This window comes from Sinohyriopsis cumingii, chromosome 16, assembly GCF_028554795.1.
Source record: "Sinohyriopsis cumingii isolate HCF-2022 chromosome 16, ASM2855479v2, whole genome shotgun sequence".
NCBI lineage: Eukaryota > Metazoa > Mollusca > Bivalvia > Unionida > Unionidae > Sinohyriopsis > Sinohyriopsis cumingii.
This window is the reverse complement of record NC_142976.1, coordinates 11,684,134-11,704,383: the sequence shown is the minus strand read 5'-3', so window position 1 is coordinate 11,704,383 and position 20,250 is coordinate 11,684,134. Positions and strand designations below refer to the sequence as shown.

The 20,250-nt window shown below is 33.5% G+C and overlaps 1 protein-coding gene across 1 annotated transcript in view; it reads right to left on the bottom strand.

The window, feature by feature from the left end:
- Positions 1–17,315, bottom strand: part of LOC149779946 (uncharacterized) — a 56,573-nt gene extending 39,258 nt beyond the window's left edge. Inside the window, exons 1-5 of the mRNA XM_089936643.1 lie at positions 17,246–17,315; positions 14,924–15,026; positions 13,804–14,015; positions 11,858–12,059; positions 6,340–6,489 (exon numbers count right to left, since the gene is read on the bottom strand). Coding sequence (XP_089792769.1) covers positions 6,340–6,489; positions 11,858–12,059; positions 13,804–14,015; positions 14,924–15,026; positions 17,246–17,266 — 688 coding nt within the window. The 5' untranslated portion in view covers positions 17,267–17,315. The remainder of the gene's footprint in view (positions 1–6,339; positions 6,490–11,857; positions 12,060–13,803; positions 14,016–14,923; positions 15,027–17,245) is intronic.
- Positions 17,316–20,250: the final 2,935 nt, after the last annotated feature.

The following is a 20,250-nucleotide window of genomic DNA, read 5'->3' as shown; positions in this document are numbered from 1 at the left end:
ACATGCCTATTTTCATGTATATATTTATTCATACATGCCTATTTTCATGTACATATTTGTTCATATATGACCATTTAATATTTGTACTTATTTTTTTAAATATATTTTACAGTATACTGCCCAAACCAATTTTGACTGCAAGCCAGAGGTCATGTCAGATATGTTTTTCTGCCGTAAGTGCAGATGAAAATTTTTAGTAGAAAGTATTGATTACTATATTATATAACATGATACAATAATACTGTTGCAATTTCATAAAGGTTTTGGATCTGCATAATGACTTTATTTTTTTCACATACTGTGTTATTTTTAACACTTTTAATGTCATTCTATGGCAAGTTTTGTCAATGCAATACATTGTAAATTAACCTCTACAACTAAATCTTCTTTCACAGCAACACAAATCTGCCTGATAAATAACTTCCATTTTAAATGTGCCCACAAATAATGAAGTTTTATGTATGCAAACAGTTTGGAAATTGGGGGAGATGAGTCAAGATTGCAGATACTGTTGTTGTTGTTGTTGTTGTTAATGTGTTCCATGTGGTAAATGAAGTAATGCTATCTATGCACCAATGGAATTCAAATCACAAGAGATCAAGCAATGACAACAGTACTTAAATGTGAAAACAACGTTAAACTCATTGTGAGTTGTTCATATAAAAATTAGCATATTGTGTTTGCACTGATACAAACTATGTTGTTGAAGTAGTGGTGTTACACAGATCTGCATATCAAACTTTATTAATCTTTTTCTATTCATCTGATGGAAAGTTTTGGTGTCATTTGAACATATTAATATGAACTGTGTTCCTGCTTTGAAAAAAACAATTCACTTACTGGCATGTCTGCTTGAGGTTTAATATTTGCTGGGAGAACTTTTCAAAACCAGGACAATTTTCATCTCATACAATACTAAATAAAATTCCCCGTCACTCATACTTGTGATTTTATAATATATTTTTAAGTTCTGCTTTTTTGTGCCCATTTAAATTGAGCTTTTGAACTAGCCAATGAAGTACCTTATTTGCCTTTCTCTAACACAAAACTGGACAAAAATCTGATTGGCTAAACTTTGATAATTTCATCGTGAACTTCTGGTACTCATTTCTGTTTCCTAAAACAGAGCATGCACTGTGAGCAGTTAATTTTTCAATTATATACCATGATAATCTCACTGAGATAGATACCAGCAACATTTGGTACAAAATTCAATGCTAAAATTAAAATGATTTACACCAACATAAGAAATCCCAGATCCTATGCTATATATGACCCAAAGATTAAATATTGTGGCTTTAAAAATGTAGCTTGTGCAAAATATAAAATATATGGAACCTCTGCCAGTCATTACACACACAATCTTAAAGTTGGCAAAACTCAAAGTAAGGCTGGACCAATTGACTGTGTCACTACATTTTAGTATGATTTCTGGACATTTTCATTACATAACAAAATGACAAAGAAGAAAAACTGAAGGCAAGAAAGCAAACTAAATTCAATTAAAAATTGAATTGTCAGTAATATCAGCAAACAGTGGATAAAAAAAGATCCCATTTACTACAACAGACAAACCTTAGAGAAAACAATTTTTTAAAAGAAAAATATGTTTCCATGATAATACTTATTTGATCATAATACATTCATAGTCCATCCATGACCTCACAAATCCAGCCCTTCCAAGTCAAAAATAGATATTAACAATGATTTGGTTCAGTTCTATAAAAACAAAGGTCATTTGCTTATTAAGAACAAAGACAAGAGTGGTTTCCCTTTGAACAGTGAAAAAGACAAGAGTGGTTTCCCTTTGAACAGTGGTCATGGTGCCCTAACCCATCATTTATCAGTTACTGTGAAAAATACAAACTCTATGGGAAAGGTCTGTCCAAAGTATGAACAGGTAGGTATTACTAAAGAAATACATCTTACTTCAAAACAATTTTATTCCTTTAAATCCATTACAATGGATAAGATGAGGGAGTTATATCCCCTTACTCTAGAATTGACCATGTATGAATAATGTTGGTCAGAGAACAGTATCCATTGAATGCCAGGCTGGTAGCAACTGCACTGACCTCATCAACCAAAATGGTTTCCTATTTGTAGGCTTAAGAGCCAAGTTAAAATACTGTCTATTCCATACAAACAATTGAGATCTATCTTTTCTGATGAACTCGGCACATTTCAGATATCATGTCACCCTCGATGCCACTGTGAAGAAGGGTCTAATACAGATATAGGTTTCAAAATGAAAGAATGGTTTTCCTACTGATAGGAGCCTGTTCTTGGCAATAAAATTAAGGACCATCACGAGGAATCTGAACCATTGTGGGAGAACTGCAAGAAGTTCTTGGTTGACTAATATGGCATGAATTTCATTGATTCTGCTGGCTGAAGCTAGAGCATTTTAGGAAGTAGGTTTTATATGAAAGTTGAATCACTGAGACTTTTGAACAATGGTTAAGAAATGATTTGTTGAACCAGGGTAAAGGCCTTCAGTCATGATACATCAAAACTAGCAGAAAGGTCAGACAGGATATTATTCTGGCCTATGGCCATGATGATGAAATGCACTGAAGTCTTGGAATGGTAGCCGTTGATCCAAATCTGGCTAACTGCTTCTGTGATACAAAATATTCATTTACAATGAGAAAACTCCTTCAACCAATCAAATCAGAGTGCAAGTGATGGGTATTTGCAGTGTCTCTGAATGAGCATGCTAACAAGGCAAGAGTGGAAGTAGAAACTAATTAACAATAGAATCTGGTGTCAAATCTATACAGTGGAAAATCACTCTGATTCACATCTCATCAAGTATTTGACTTTGGCACTAAAACAAGCCAAAAGACATAAATGTCATGGAATAAGGCAAGAAAATAACTTGGTAATACCCTAGAACAAGTTGGGCAATACATGCATCTCAGTAGGTCGCTTGTGGCGAGATACCCATATAGCATGATGTACACGGGTACTTTACCCCTGGTTGTGTACATTTTCTTTTTTTGAATTTATAGGAGACATATTGTCTTATGCATCACAGTGATTACTTGGATCTTGTCAAGGAGTGCCAATACTCTTATGACTTACTACAGTGATTACTTGGATCTTGTCAAGGAGTGCCAATACTCTTATGACTTACTACAGTGATTACTTGGATCTTGTCAAGGAGTGCCAATACTCTTATGACTTACTACAGTGATTACTTGGATCTTGTCAAGGAGTGCCAATACTCTTATGACTTACTACAGTGATTACTTGGATCTTGTCAAGGAGTGCCAATACTCTTATGACTTACTACAGTGATTACTTGGATCTTGTCAAGGAGTGCCAATACTCTTATGACTTACTACAGTGATTACTTGGATCTTGTCAAGGAGTGCCAATACTCTTACGACTTGCTACAGTGATTACTTGGATCTTGTCAAGGAGTGCCAATACTCTTATGACTTACTACAGTGATTACTTGGATCTTGTCAAGGAGTGCCAATACTCTTATGACTTACTACAGTGATTACTTGGATCTTGTCAAGGAGTGCCAATACTCTTACGACTTACTACAGTGATTACTTGGATCTTGTCAAGGAGTGCCAATACTCTTACAACTTACTACAGCCATAGGTGTATGTGATAAATAATATACAACTCAAATTTGTAAGCGTATATACATATTTTAAATGCCTCCCATCAATATACCATCTTTATTTTTCATTCTTCTGATTTAAAACTCTAGAAAATTATTGGTCTGTCATAATTCATTGCTGAGAATTTTATTTTGATGTAAAACATATGGTAGCATGTATTTATGGATTTCCTCTCTGCATTTAGTTTATTTCCTATTATGACCGTTTGTAGCTGGATGGATGGGCTGAAGAACTAGAATGGTGACAGCATTACCTGCAGGGTGGCAGCGTAGCCATTGACCTAAATTGAACCAACAGTGTATACGTTTTAACGTGACAGGACGGGTAGGATGTGAATTCTGGATTCTGGTTGTAAGAACCATGCTTATTTCTCCAGGGTATATGGTTGCATGAGCCATGCTTGTTTTTTTTATCATATGGTTGTATGAACCATGCTTACTTCTTTGTATCATATGATTCTGTGAATCATACTCATTTCATTATATATATTGTACATGTGTGAACCATGCTCATTTCTTTATATTGTACCATATTCTTATCTTTCATATATATGAATCTTTCTTTTCATGACATGTTCAGTATATCATATGTAAAGGGTGGGGTTTCAAGTCTACTTGTGTATGTGTTGTCGTAAATATTTATTTTTCATTTCAAAACCTTCCATTCACTCACACTGTGTTGTCTTTTCCCTCGGTTCAAAAATCCATTTGGTTATGATCCTGTTACAATGCATAACATCATTTATCACTTGGAAGAGCCCCATATGGGAGGCAGTAGTTTGACACCAAATATATTATGAGAGGGTGATGTACTTAAAAAAAAAAAAGGGGGGGGGTATATACAACAGTAAGTTGTCAGCCCATAATTATTAGGGTACAACAACCAAAGCTTGAAATATATTAGGCTATTACATGACTCAGAGTCATAATGGATATTGCATTTTTACAATTAATCTCAATTACAATTACAATTAAAGTTTAAGTAGACATCCAAATATCAAACTCATCTAAGATATCATAAATATAATCTGGATGAAATTCACCCATCCTAGATAAAGGAATGCTGCAATAAAGCAAAACTCAGCAATCAAGGGCCATAAATCCTATAAACAATGACTCAAAAGATTGGAAATCAAACTCTATCACGGTATTATAAAGCTGCATCCAACATTTGGTTGAAATCCAAGAATGCTTGGTAAATAAAGATGTTGAACCAAGAGGTTGGGCAATCAGGGGGAAATAACTATTGTTGTTACGTATATCTGATTTAATATATATATTTAATTTAATTTGTCAGTTTTAAAAATTGTGTTCTATTATATGCTAGTATAATGTAAATTTTTTCACTATAGATGATACTTTTTTTTCAGGAAATGGTTTGACCTTGACTGTTAGTTTATAAACAACAGGTGTTGATCTAAATTCTGGCGTGGGTCCATAATTAGTAAACAAAGTTCTATTTTATTTTAAAATGATCGGTTGTTATCAATGTCATGATGAAACTATGTGGGTTAAGAAGTAAATACTTTTTAAATTTTTATTCTGGGAATAAAATCATTGGTCTAATCAAGGCCATATTCTGTGTACGTGATATAAACATGATCACATGACCCTTGTTGATGTTTTAAAAAGCCCACATAACTCAATGTTTGAGAGAAATAATTTTTAGTAGAAGCTGGGCAGTTAAAGTGTTATGTTGTGCTGTTTAGAGTTATTTCAAATTATCTGTTTGGAGTTATTTCAAATCACTTGGATTCAAAATGGATTAATTATGTTATTTGTCTGGAAATATTTTGAAGAGCGCTCACACAGGCAAAGCCATTGCTTACAAATTTAATTTGGATTTCCAACACCGGAGTGCCATTATTTGTATTTCTACAAGGAACTGTAGATAAGCACAGTACTGACTGCAGCATACATCATCGTCATCCATCTTGGATTTTACATCAGGATTCGAATTTGAAATTATTAGAACATTTATTACTAGGACTTTTGCAATTTAATTCATGGATTTTTCTTGGATTAATTTTGGATTTGATTCTTGAAATAGTAAGTTCTCTTTTTTTCATTTTTTACAGAAATTTCCAGGAAAATAAATTATTTGTTAAATTTTAAAAAGCTTGTTGTTTTCACTCTTTCTGTGTTACTGTTTATTCGAGCCTAAACACATGACACTGTAAACGATGTCACAGAACCCTGAAATTAAACTTTCTCACAATTTTGTCAATTTAAAACTGCAGCAAAACTTAACTGAAATACAGTGATCCTTGTTAAGATTCAGGTACAGAAATGAAAGTTAGCAGGCTGAACAATAAGGGGCTATAACTTCTCTAAATGATGATACCAGAAGACTGAAAAAAAATTCTTCTGAAGTCTCATCTGTAATAAAGATTCATACCAAATCTGGTTCTGGTTCAGTCTCTTTGTCTGTCTTTCTGGATAGATGGATGGGTGGAGAGAGGGAGGGAGGATGGATGGATGGATGAAGAGATTGACAACACGTTTACGACTAGGTTCATTCAATCAAAGTGCTTTCTATTTGAATTTTTTACAAGTATCTTTTTTAAAGTTATCTTCAAAATGGATAAAATCACAGAAGAGTTCAAATACTGATATTTCCATTAGGACTGCACTTCTGTTCTTTGAAAGAAAGAAAAGCTGTTCCCCACTCATCACTAACTTTCCATTTGATTAGATACCTGGATGCCAGAGACCAATGATGCTGGAGTTCTGAAACTGCCACAGAAAAACAGGTGGCACATCAGGAGGGGATGTGGCTCCATTCACACCAACACTGATTGCTTCCACACCAAGCCTCTCAAGAATTGGAATTACTGCTTGAGTTGTACCTGCAAGTTACATTTTGCCAAATTGTCTTCAACTTAGTGTACATGTTACACTTCTTACTAATTGTTTTTGTGTGTTCAAATAAGTAGGTAAAAATTATATTTTCATGCAATTCATAAATACAAGTAAATACAGGCAAAAAACACAAATTTCAGCCAATTCCTATCTAGTACTCTCAATTTATGTACTACTTTTAACAGTACCATAATGTATAACACTGTCAATTTATATACTCTTATAACAGTAACCTATTGTATAACACTGTCAATTTATACACTACTTATAACAGTACCCTATGGTATAACATTATCAATTTATATATTACTTATAACAGTATAATATGGCACAACACTGTAAATTTAAATACTACTTAGAACAGCACCTGATGATAAAACACTGTCAATTTAAATATTACTTATAGCAGTACCCTATGGTATAACATTGTCAATTTATATACTACTTATAACAGTAACTGATGGTATAACACTGTCAATTTATATACTACTTATAGCAGTACCAAATGGGATAACACTGTAAATTTATATACTACCTATAGCAGTGCCAAATGGGATAACACTGTAAATTTATATACTACTTATAACAGTAACTGATGGTAGAACACTGTCAATTTATATACTACTAACAGCAGTACTGATGGCATAACACTGTCAATTTATATACTACTTATAGCAGTACCCTATGGTATAACATTGTCAATTTATATACTACTTATAACAGTAACTGATGGTATAACACTGTCAATTTATATACTACTTATAGCAGTACCAAATGGGATAACACTGTAAATTTATATACTACTTATAACAGTAACTGATGGTAGAACACTGTCAATTTATATACTACCTATAGCAGTACCAAATGGTATAACACTGTCAATTTATATACTACCTATAGCAGTACCAAATGGGATAACACTGTAAATTTATATACTACTTATAACAGTAACTGATGGTAGAACACTGTCAATTTATATACTACTAACAGCAGTACTGATGGTATAACACTGTCAATTTATATACTACTTATAGCAGTACCCTATGGTATAACATTGTCAATTTATATACTACTTATAACAGTACCAAATGGGATAACACTGCAAATTTATATACTACTTATAACAGTAACTGATGGTAGAACACTGTCAATTTATATACTACTAACAGCAGTACTGATGGTATAACACTGTCAATTTATATACTACTTATAGCAGTACCCTATGGTATAACATTGTCAATTTATATACTACTTATAACAGTACCCAATGGTATAACACTGTCAATTTAAATACTACATGTACTTATAGCAGTACCCAATGGGATAACACTGTCAATTTATATACTACTTATAGTGGTATTGATGGTGTAACACTATCAATTTATATACTACTTATAGCTGTACTGATGGTATAACACTGTCAATTTATATACTACCTATAGCAGTACCAAATGGGATAACACTGTCAATCTATATACTACTTATAGCAGTACCAAATGGGATAACACTGTAAATTTATATACTACTTATAACAGTAACTGATGGTATAACACTGTCAATTTATATACTACTAATAGCAGTACTGATGGTATAACACTGTAAATTTATATACTACTTATAGCAGTACCCAATGGTATAACATTGTCAATTTATATACTACTTATAACAGTAACTGATGGTATAACACTGTCAATTTATATACTACTTATAGCAGTACCCAATGGGATAACACTGTCAATTTATATACTACTTATAGCTGTACTGATAGTATAACACTGTCAATTTATATACTACTTATAGCAGTACCCAATGGGATAACACTGTCAATTTATATACTACTTATAGCTGTACTGATGGTATAACACTGTCAATTTATATACTACCTATAGCAGTACCAAATGGGATAACATTGTAAATTTATATACTACTTATAACAGTAACTGATGGTATAACACTGTCAATTTATATACTACCTATAGCAGTACCAAATGGGATAACACTGTCAATTTATATACTACTTATAGCTGTACTGATGGTATAACACTGTCAATTTATATACTACCTATAGCAGTACCAAATGGGATAACACTGTCAATTTATATACTACTTATAACAGTAACTGATGGTATAACACTGTCAATTTATATACTACTTATAGCAGTACCCAATGGGATAACATTGTCAATTTATATACTACTTATAGCAGTACTGATAGTATAACACTGTCAATTTATATACTACTTATTGCAGTACCCAATGGGATAACACTGTCAATTTATATACTACTTATAGCTGTACTGATGGTATAACACTGTCAATTTATATACTACCTATAGCAGTACCAAATGGGATAACACTGTCAATTTATATACTACTTATAGCTGTACTGATGGTATAACACTGTCAATTTATATACTACCTATAGCAGTACCAAATGGGATAACACTGTCAATTTATATACTACTTATAACAGTAACTGATGGTATAACACTGTCAATTTATATACTACTTATAGTGGTATTGATGGTGTAACACTATCAATTTATATACTACTTATAGCTGTACTGATGGTATAACACTGTCAATTTATATACTACCTATAGCAGTACCAAATGGGATAACACTGTCAATTTATATACTACTTATAGCTGTACTGATGGTATAACACTGTCAATTTATATACTACTTATGGCAGTACCCAATGGGATAACACTGTCAATTTACATACTACTTATAGCTGTACTGATGGTATAACACTGTCAATTTATATACTACCTATAGCAGTACCAAATGGGATAACACTCAATTTATATACTACTTATAGCAGTACTGATGGTATAACACTGTCAATTTATATACTACTTATAGCTGTACTGATGGTATAACTGTCAATTTATATACTACTTATAACAGTAACTGATGGTATAACAGTCAATTTAAATACTACTTATAGCAGTACTGATGGTATAACACTGTCAATTTATATACTACTTATAGCTGTACTGATGGTATAACACTGTCAATTTATATACTACTTATAACAGTAACTGATAGTATAACACTGTCAATTTATATACTACTTATAACAGTAACTGATGATATAACACTGTCAATTTATATACTACTTATAGCTGTATTGATGGTATAACACTGTCAATTTATATACTACTTATAACAGTAACTGATGGTATAACACTGTCAATTTATATACTACTTATAGCAGTACTGATGGTATAACACTGTCAATTTATATACTACTTATAGCAGTACTGATGGTATAACACTGTCAATTTATATACTACTTATAGCAGTACTGATGGTATAACACTGTCAATTTATATACTACTTATAGCAGTACTGATGGTATAACACTGTCAATTTATATACTACTTATAGCAGTACTGATGGTATAACACTGTCAATTTATATACTACTTATAGCAGTACCCAATGGGATAACACTGTCAATTTACATACTACTTATAGCTGTACTGATGGTATAACACTGTCAATTTATATACTACTTATAACAGTACCTGATAGTATAACAGTCAATTTATATACTACTTATAACAGTACCTGATAGTATAACATTGTCAATTTATATACTACTTATAACAGTATCCTATGGTATAACACTGTAAAAAGTACAAGAGTTATTAGAATAAAAGTATTAAAAAAATCATGCTAAAAACTGAATCAATGCAGATTCTTCAAAAATGGAATCAACATATCCTCTAGTGCCAATATACGAATGGTATAGTTTCACTCATTTACCTTAAATAGTTCATAAGTCATAGAGTGGACAGGAAAACAGTACAGAAACCTAAAATAATGGCATGTGGCCTTGACCTTGAAGACAGGACCACCAATGTGATATATCACAAATAAAGCAAGTTTTGTCACTTAATCTTAAGTGGCTCTAATGTTATACAATGGAAATGAAAACATGCAGGAAAACGTAAAATATTAACCCATGACACTGAATATAAGACAGGACACCAAATGTGTGCGACACACCTGATAATTATGTGTAAATATACCAGATTTCATTGCTTAATCTCAGTCAGCTGTTAAATTGCAGGTTTTTCAAAAAACAGTCAATGAAAACATCATTGTTTGCAAAACACGAAAAACTGAAAGCCAAGAAAATAAATTCAGAGCAACTTTAATGTTTTGGTTAAATAACAAAGCAACCTGCCATACTATATTCTCTGCAATGAAACCAGAGGCATGGTTTGTTCATAATGGGCTTGGTTTCAAATAAAGACTTGTCATAATGCAAATGGTCTTAGTTTCAGATACAGACTTGTCACATTACAAATGGGCTTAGTTTAATATACAGACTTATCATATTGCAAATGGTCTTAGTTTCAGATACAGACTTGTCACATTACAAATGGGCTTAGTTTTAGATACAGACTTGTCACATTACAAATGGGCTTAGTTTAATATACAGACTTGTCATACTGCAAATGGTCTTAGTTTCAGATACAGACTTGTCACATTACAAATGGGCTTAGTTTTAGATACAGACTTGTCATATTACAAATGGTCAAAAACTGGGTGCCTCAAGTCACACATCATTATCCATTACATACCAAGTGATGATAGAAGAGCGAGAGCTATTCCTGTAAATCATGTTAGAGTGAGCATTCCCATAAATCATGTTAGAGTGAGCATTCATATAAATCATGTTAGAGTGAGCATTCATATAAATCATGTTGTTTACCTTTGATATAAAACATAACTGCCACAAAAACATCCAGAGAACTTTTTACTTCATTAAAAATCCTGTCAAGTTCACAATCCAGCATCTGGAAAGTACAATCAGAACACCTCATGGCTTTTCAATCAAAATCATTGCCAGAAACCCTTGAGTTCATTCCGACTGCAGGAAAGTAGCAGTCATTCCGACTGCAGGAAAGTAGCAGTCACAGATCAAGAGACAGATTTTTCTGAAGAATCTTTCAAAAAAAGAACCTAGCATTCCTATTAGAATCACATGTCATATTTTTATTACCGCAATATGTCACAATTTCTGGTACTGAGATTTAATTCAACATGCTTGTTTCCAGATGGTCAAAGATGGCTTCAATTTGTTACTATCCTCATAACTAAGAAATAGTTCATGTCCCTCAAGACCCTGATGCTGCCAAGTGCATTATAGCAATATTGGCGAGTACTTTGGTTGCAATTGTCATTTCTTGCAATATTCATGCAAAGTTTCTTCACAATTTAAACTTCTCACTAGTAATCAAAAGTCACATGCAAAGGATGCATGGAGACAAGTTCCAAACAAGACCTATTACCAGCAAACCCAAATAGTGAAAAGTAAAACAGCCTACAACCATACCTGGAACATCTCTCTGGCTGACAGTTCGGTGTTGTCTGGTTAAGCCAAAGCGTTTGTCCAGATCCATACTAAGTCTGACAGAGAACTCCATCATCCATTCATCCAACACTTCATTCTGCATGTTCATAGGCCCTGCATGCCATGTTATGAATCCATTTCTAACTGCGTACTCAAAAGATGAGACATCTGTTGCAGAGGGACACTGGAATTAGATGAATACTTTATAATTTTATTGTCAGTTGCAGGTTCTGAAATGACCTTTGAGAAACTGAGGTAAAATTAAAAAATACAAGAGCCTGTTGTGTCTGAATCATTCCATGACTCATCGGACCTTATGTAACAATTTAGGGCAAATGAAGATCAACAAAATTATTTAAACAATTGATCTGTCACACAAAATAGTTTGCCTGCAAGGTTATAAAAGCGTAAACTGAAATCCATCACAATGAAACAGTAATCTAAATGAGAAAGAAAATTGTCACAACAAACGCGCATAAAATGATGTGCACTTTTATTACTTCCAATGTTTATTTTTAAACACTTTTCATGTATAAACTACGTATTTTGTTCCTGAGAAAATGTGCACACCATCTTGTAAAGTTCTCTTAAATGCTGAGAGAAAAAAAAACGAGTGAAAATGAACTGTGAAATTGCTCTTTATCTGCAATAATGATTTTCACTTTTGCAAAATCAATGCACAGTTTGGAGTGATGTGATTATTACAAGATTATGACTATACAGTGTCACTCTTCATGGATCATAGTGTAATGAAGTCATGAGAGATTGGACATGAATGATGTAACAACTGCTCATTAAATATTAAATTTACATTATTTTTAATAATCACAATAATAGCCAACTTTAAGAAAACAAGAGTCCCATGTGGGTTTGTGTAAACAACTTTTCTTGTTTAAGTCAGTGACCTTGACATTTGATTCTTTTTAACCTTAAATCAACAGGGTTCAGCGAGATCACCTCATAAATTTGCATAGGTCTTGTCCATAATAAATAAACATCCAACATCTTGTCAATATGAACTTATTTCCCAGTGTGATTAAGTTGGGTCAGAAATTCAGTCTCTAAAGCAATTAAGTAGACCAGCCAATCATATACAAGATCACCTCATTAATATGCATAAATCTTGCTCATAAAAAAACACCATATATATCTTTAGGATATAAGCTGATTAATCACACTAGCTAAAAATATCATCAAAAGTTGCTAAAGTGTCTGCAAGTTAAGTGAATCAAATGCAAAGTCATGTCAGTAATATCCAATGATTTTACTAAAAGCTGTACTCATCCTTGTGATTTAAGTGTAGTTACCTAGCCTGATCTACACTGGAGCTAAGTAATTAAGTCACCCAATAATATGCAAGATCAGTTCATCAAGATTATGATTATATTATCCTATACTCAAAGTTGATCAAAACATGACTTGGAGTGGTAACAAGCTCAGAAAATCTGATGGTGATCTTAAGCCAACATTCCCAGTTTCATCCAGTACAGATCAGAAACATGGACTCAAGTGCTGATAAACTCAGCCAATCAGATGTAAGATCACCCAATATGCATTGTTCTTGCTCATTACTGAACCTGATGAGATCTCGAAAAAATAAACATATATTACAAGTCCAAGAAAAACTCAATGCAAAATATGGCCTCATGAGTGGCAATAAGCTCAGCCAATCAAATGCATATTTGATCCCAAAAACGATATTGACAATATAAACCTATATTCCATGTTCGATTAAAATCTGATCAAAAACATGACCTCCATATTGGTAAAAAGCAAATGTTGACAGACAGGTGACACACACGCACAGCGCAATGCCATGAACCCACTTGACTGAACTGTAATTGGAGCTAAAAAGAACCCCAATAAAACCAACATAATGAATCTAAATCTGCATTGCAGAAAACAACTGACTGGCATATTAAACACACCTGTAGTTTTATGCCATCTAGAATTAGATTAGGTGGACAGTCCAGATACATGCTAACCAGCCATGGGTGAGTAGTGTAGATGAAGTTCTCACTAAACCCGTAAGTCACAAGCTGAAGTGCCACCGTAATTGCACGTGGGAAGTATTCTGTAAAATATCTGTTTAATACAGCAACCAAGTATCCAGGCTCATCATACAGTGAATATCCAACATCTGAAAAACAAAGAATTGCAACATTTGTACAAATATGCTGAATTTTTTAAAATCAGGTTTAATAAATAAGAATGTGCCCATTGTTTTGCAGTTCCCTATGTAGATAAGTTAATATTTACAGGGTCACTAACCTGTACAAGTCAAATATTATGAGTTTATATAATAGTGTGTTTATTATTACCTCCGAATGAGTTCAGTCTGTGATCAAATAATTACAATTTAGCAGTAGGATTTGCTTGTTTCATCTCAACTATTCAGTACCAACAGTTCTGAAACTGTAATTTTATACATACTGCCATGGTAACAAAGTGACATTGACCATCTATACTCACTTAGAAGTCAAGGCAAACTGCAAACAACAAAGATCCTGATCTGCAGAAGCATAATGTGCCCACAGATCAGGATCTATGTTGTTTGTTCTACTGATTACCAATAACAAAATGCACAGACCCAGATCTGCAAGCACATATGCAATGGCAGATCGGGGTATGTGCTATCTGCAATTGGACTACTCTTTTAAGCATGTATATAAGAAGTCCATGGCAACTGATTGGTGCCATACAGCCATTACTGTGAGGATACACACACACATGCACACACACAACAATAAGAGTCATGTTTACAGAAAATAACTACTTATTTCATATTTTTAACTGTCTGAAACTCCATTCAAGATAATAAATCACCATGTTAACAAAGAACAGTCAACTCACAAAATGCAATGTAAACTAAATTTAGGTACAACAGGTTGTATATTCAGAAGAGAGTTTGCAGTTTACAAAAGTTCATTATCCAAATATATTTTCCAAAAGAAACTAATTATAGTTAGAAGGATTGTAAATACAGTGTACTGATAAGGTATTATTGAAGTATGATGTTACAATTTAATTTTAATACCAATTTCTAACCTAGATGGTTCATAAAAATAATGTGGACATATTTTATATCTTCATCTGAGGTCTTCAACAGATGACTGGACACACAGCTCAGCAAACAAAAACAAACCAGAGCCTGAAAAAACATAAAAAGGAAATTATATAGTCCAATAGATATCTGACATGTAAATCCTTCTTTTCTTCCTCTATTTGTCAAGTTCGATTTCAGTAAGATAACAAGGGGTTCTAAGCATTTGTTTCCAAAGAAATAAACTAAGGATTTGATGTAATGTTTTTAATCATTACTTTTATTTACTGCTATTGCTGAAACTATGACAATTTCCACTCTATCAATAAATTAGACAGCAGTTAAAATAAACTGAGTACAATACACTTGTCAACAGTAAGCAATGGATATTCACAGTCTTATAGACTTATTATCTGTAGAGTTCTAAAAACTTTACTAGATTAGGGATCATGAACAAAGTCTTTTAATTCATAACAATAATAATAATAATAAACTGCTTGCATGTCTTTCGAAAATGTTAGTTTAACCACTAACATTCTAAATACTACCAATCACAACAAATCTGGCATAAAGCCAAATTTATTCAAACTGAATTGTGGAATCTTCTGCATTTAAAAAATAGAAAAAAATTTAGACTCAACTTACTACTGAACATATTTAAGATTTAATGAATTTTGGTTTCTTTTCCATTTTAACTGTAGTTATTGTTGTTGTTGTTGCAGGGTTTAACGCCATTTTTCAGTACATGATAGGCTATACATGGCGGCCAGTATTAATGGTGGAAGAAAAACCCGGGAAAACCCTGGAAAGAACCACCAACCCACAAGAAGCTACTGGCAAGCTTTCTCACATACCCACATTAGTGTAGTCATTGTAGTGGAGGCTATATTCATGTTGTATATATATATTTATGCATCAAGGCATTATCTTTTTTTATACCTCAGTGAGCCCATTATGCCAATGCACATCATTATTTACATTCGACTGCTCCGGTTTGGCCTATCTGGGTTGCTCATCCTTCAAGTTCAAAGATGACCATGATATCACTAAATGGTTTGGTTTCTGTGAATACGTGAATTGCTGATCAGGCCAATTTGTGCTCTTAACTGTCTGCGGCACTCTGGACCGGAGATGCCACTTGGGACTATTTGATCAATAGAGCATGTGCTGCAGTTCTAAGATTTAACATGCTGAAGCTTCTGCTCTACCTCTGCAGTTATCCTCAATTCAATGTGTGTAACTCCAGAACGGATGAGACTGCATCAGGATCCATGATCCTTTGTGAGATATTCCCAAGATTCAATGTCAGTGTTGAAGTGTTTCAAGGATGACTCTATGGAGGAATCTTTGAAGCATTTCTTCTGACCACTATGACATTGTTTTCTATCCTTGTCGAGAAGATCTTCTTTGGTAGTTACTGTTCTGCCATCCTGATGACACAAACTACCCATCTCATCTATGTCACAAGCAAACTGTAGATGCATGGAATGCCTGCCTGTGAGAACCTCACTGTTTGGGAACCCGTCATGACATCATAACCTCACCAGAGAGCTCATGTGAAAATGGATACAGCTTGTCCAAATGGCATCTGTAACACCATGCAGGTTTCATATCCATACAGCAGGGTCAATAAGTTCACAATGACCATGTAGACCTTCAGTCTGTGTTCCCAACATGTGCAGTCTGACCAATATGAATGCTAACTGATCTGGACCAAATTTCACTGACACAGACCATGTGAGTTATTATATGAAAAACAATGGAACACACAAAAGTTATTTATTTTTTAAGTTACAGCTGTTAAGACAGTTATTAGCAAATTTCTAGCTGAAATCAGAACAAAATCAACTTGATCTATCACATTTAGATTTTTTTTTTCAATCGAAACTCTATGGCTAGTCCTACAATGTAAGACAATAATATTTATGTTTTGACCCCCAAAACATTAACTTCGGGGTCGATATCTTACATTGTAGGACTACTGTATGATCGGACCATTACATTGTCTTGTTGGGACCTGGGATTTTCTTTCCATTCATTGTTGTTTTGTGTTGTTTCGATAAGTCTGGGGTGGGTGGGGTTGGGGGCATCCATAGGAGTCTGACGTTTACTAAGTGTATAGTTACAGTACATATGAGTTCATGTTGTTAAAGATTTCGTCGTACTTAAAAAATGTATTGATAAAACGTCACTCATGCGCTTGTATCTAATAATAAGTGGCAAATAATATCTTGTTGTGCATAATGTATCAATGTTGTGCACAGAATAAGACAAAAATAACATCTATAATTATTTGTCATGTGTCATGTTATGTCCTACTGACTTACTTTTAAGGCCATTTGAATCATACTTTGAAGGATGATTGTCTACTTCCCCATCACATGCATTGAGGGAGATTACTCTTGCAATGTTTATCAGGGGAAATCACTGGCTAGCGAGCCTAATGTTGGGTTTATTATAGGATGAAATTATTTTTCTGTATTTCTCGAAGAGTACATTTTACCTATGAAACTAACGTAAACACTCAGATGGATAACACTAATAATTAAATGAAATTTACACCTCGATTTGTAACCATTATCATCTTATTCTTAAAAGTTAAAATATCCTATTTTCTGTCGTCCTATCAGCGCAATCCATGAACAAAAACCATTTGACTTTTGGTCGTATGTATTTTATGTCTTCTTCGTCAACCGATTCACATGTGCCCTCTCCTGTATATTTTTCCAACTCTCAAATATTTTGACCAGGTCATTTCAATCTTTTTTTTTTATTTTTTTTTAAAAAGTTTTCTTTCTTTCTTTTACATTTTGGAAACCACACATCACTTAATGTTTGTTCTAATGACCGATATGAAATATTTGTACTTGTTTGTAATTACAATTAAGTAACCTAGATACTTCTATCACAAACCATTAAAGTGCATTGGTTTTAAATCAGTCATTTTACGTTGTACCCAGATATCACACCTACGCTGGTCACGCGTTGGCAGGTTTTCGCATGGTCAGGCGTTGACAGATAATCACACGGTCGGCGTTGGGTATATTACGTTAGGCCTAAGTCGGCCCATTCTTCAAAACATGCCGACATCGGAAAAGCACTAGTCAACGTTGTTCAGATGTTGTAATTCTGAAGCTGTAAAAAAAAGGGGGGAAAAAACACTAGTTGGGACAGCATTGTTCAGTGGTTGTATTATCGACGTTGGAATATATGCTTTGGGTCTAGTGTTTCCAAGCTCAGTACGTTTGTACCTATAAAATAAATCTCGTGTAGCAGAGTACTTGTTTGGCCGGTTTAGTACTTTAATTTGACTCTACATTTATTTGATTATTTTTCATATTGTCTCATGTGAGTAGACTTGTTTTCATGAATTTTAAGATTTTGATATTTACGTACATTTGGCAAAGAAATTGACCAAATAATGTAAGTAAACCCATGAGGCATGTTTGTTTGTTTGTCGTTTCAAACATTAACATGACTAGGATGGTTAATACTGACCGTTTATATAATAGTTTTATAGTTATCTCTAACACCGGTTATTTTTGCTTTTTTAATTGTTGTATCTTGCTTCAGCCAGGATAGATGCGAACTTGTTTCCAACATTGGCCCAGCATGGCTAAATCAAGTTGGCCCAACGTTAATTTGCTAACTGTCTCAATGGGACAACGTGATGGCCCCACATGCTGGGACAATATAAACCAATGAGCTTCATATAAGTTGCATGAAATTCTGTAGCAAGCATAATTACTGGCAATAAGTACGTTATGTATTAAACTAAATGTTCTAGCATATTTTGGTTTTGGTGGACCTAAAAAGGATGTTAGGATGCAAGTTCTGTTAAGTTTATTAAAGTATGTTTTCTTTCAACATTTTCCAGTAAAAAAAAATGTATCTCAAAATTAGATTATCTTTTATTCTTAATAATACCGGAACGTTGGACGCCAATACTTTTATGGCATAATATTTCGGTTCAAATTTATACGAAATTCACTTAAATAACTAAGAAAAGCTATAATACTGATTTGTTTATACCAGTATATGTAATAGTGTTTTCCTGCACTTCAGCACAATAGTGGCTATATAGTGACAAGCCATGTATAAAAGGATGAATCTTTGACATCGACATTTTGTGTTCACGTCAGTTAGCACACGTCAAGAAGAAATCTGGTTGAGAAGAACTGGAAATGCATCAATATCAAAGAAACCCAAATTACTGTCAAGGTCATTCTTTGTATGTATGTATGTGTGTGTGTGTGTGTGTGTGTGTGTGTGTACGTACGCAAGCACGTACGTACGTATATATGTATGTATGTACGCAAGTACGTACGTATGTATGTATGTATGTACGCACGCACGCACGCACGGACGGACGGACGGATGGATGGATGGATGGATGTATGTATGTATGTATGTATGTATGTATGTATGTATAATAATAAATTCGTTAGATTACTTCATTTATAGAAGTACAGTCTTGAAATGACATTGCTGTAGTATAAAATAATCTTTAAAATAAAAATACAAGTATAAAACAGTTGTAAAGAAACTATGTTAGGTTTCAGTCAATAATCTTGGCTGGGGCGGATCGGTTTGGGGTGGCGGATGTAGAAATTAACCGAAATGTTTCCTAAAGTACGTTTTCTTTACAGTTAGATGGTTAATTGTTAAATCTATCCCCTGGAAGCTCTTAAATTACACGAGCTTCCGGGGGCTTTGGCCAATCGGCTAGTATCAGAAGTTTTCGGACATCCTTCAAATCCCTTGCCATGTTGTAAACACCTTCCGTCCCTTCACCTAGGGAAAATATTGAGCGAAATAACACTAGAAATGCTGACGAAGGAAACAAACAGAAAAAAGAGTGAAACGAAACCCAGGACACAAATAGAAGAAAGGACGGAATAAAAGACCAAATAAAATGGAAAAGCGTCAGAAGATGAAATAGACTCAGACGATCCCGATTCCTAATTGGACATGGAAGAAGAAATGGAAACAACAGAAGCCAAACCATCCAATCAGTATTAAATATTGTAAGCACGGTAATGTTAATAACGAAAAAATAAGTGAAAACAAGACCGTCAATAAAAGAATTTAAGTCCAAATTAAACAATACTTGAAATTCGTTAAATAAAAACTACAGCCTACTTAAATTTTCGCATTTTAAACAAAACTATTTCATGAAAACATCTTTCACATATGATAGAATTTCAATTTGCCTTATACTCTAAAGATATAATTAAGACTCGAAATGTTTCAATTAAGTCCGTTTTTAATTATATAAAATTTTTAAAAAAAGTCTACATATTTCCATTCATTATAGAAGCCACAGCACCCT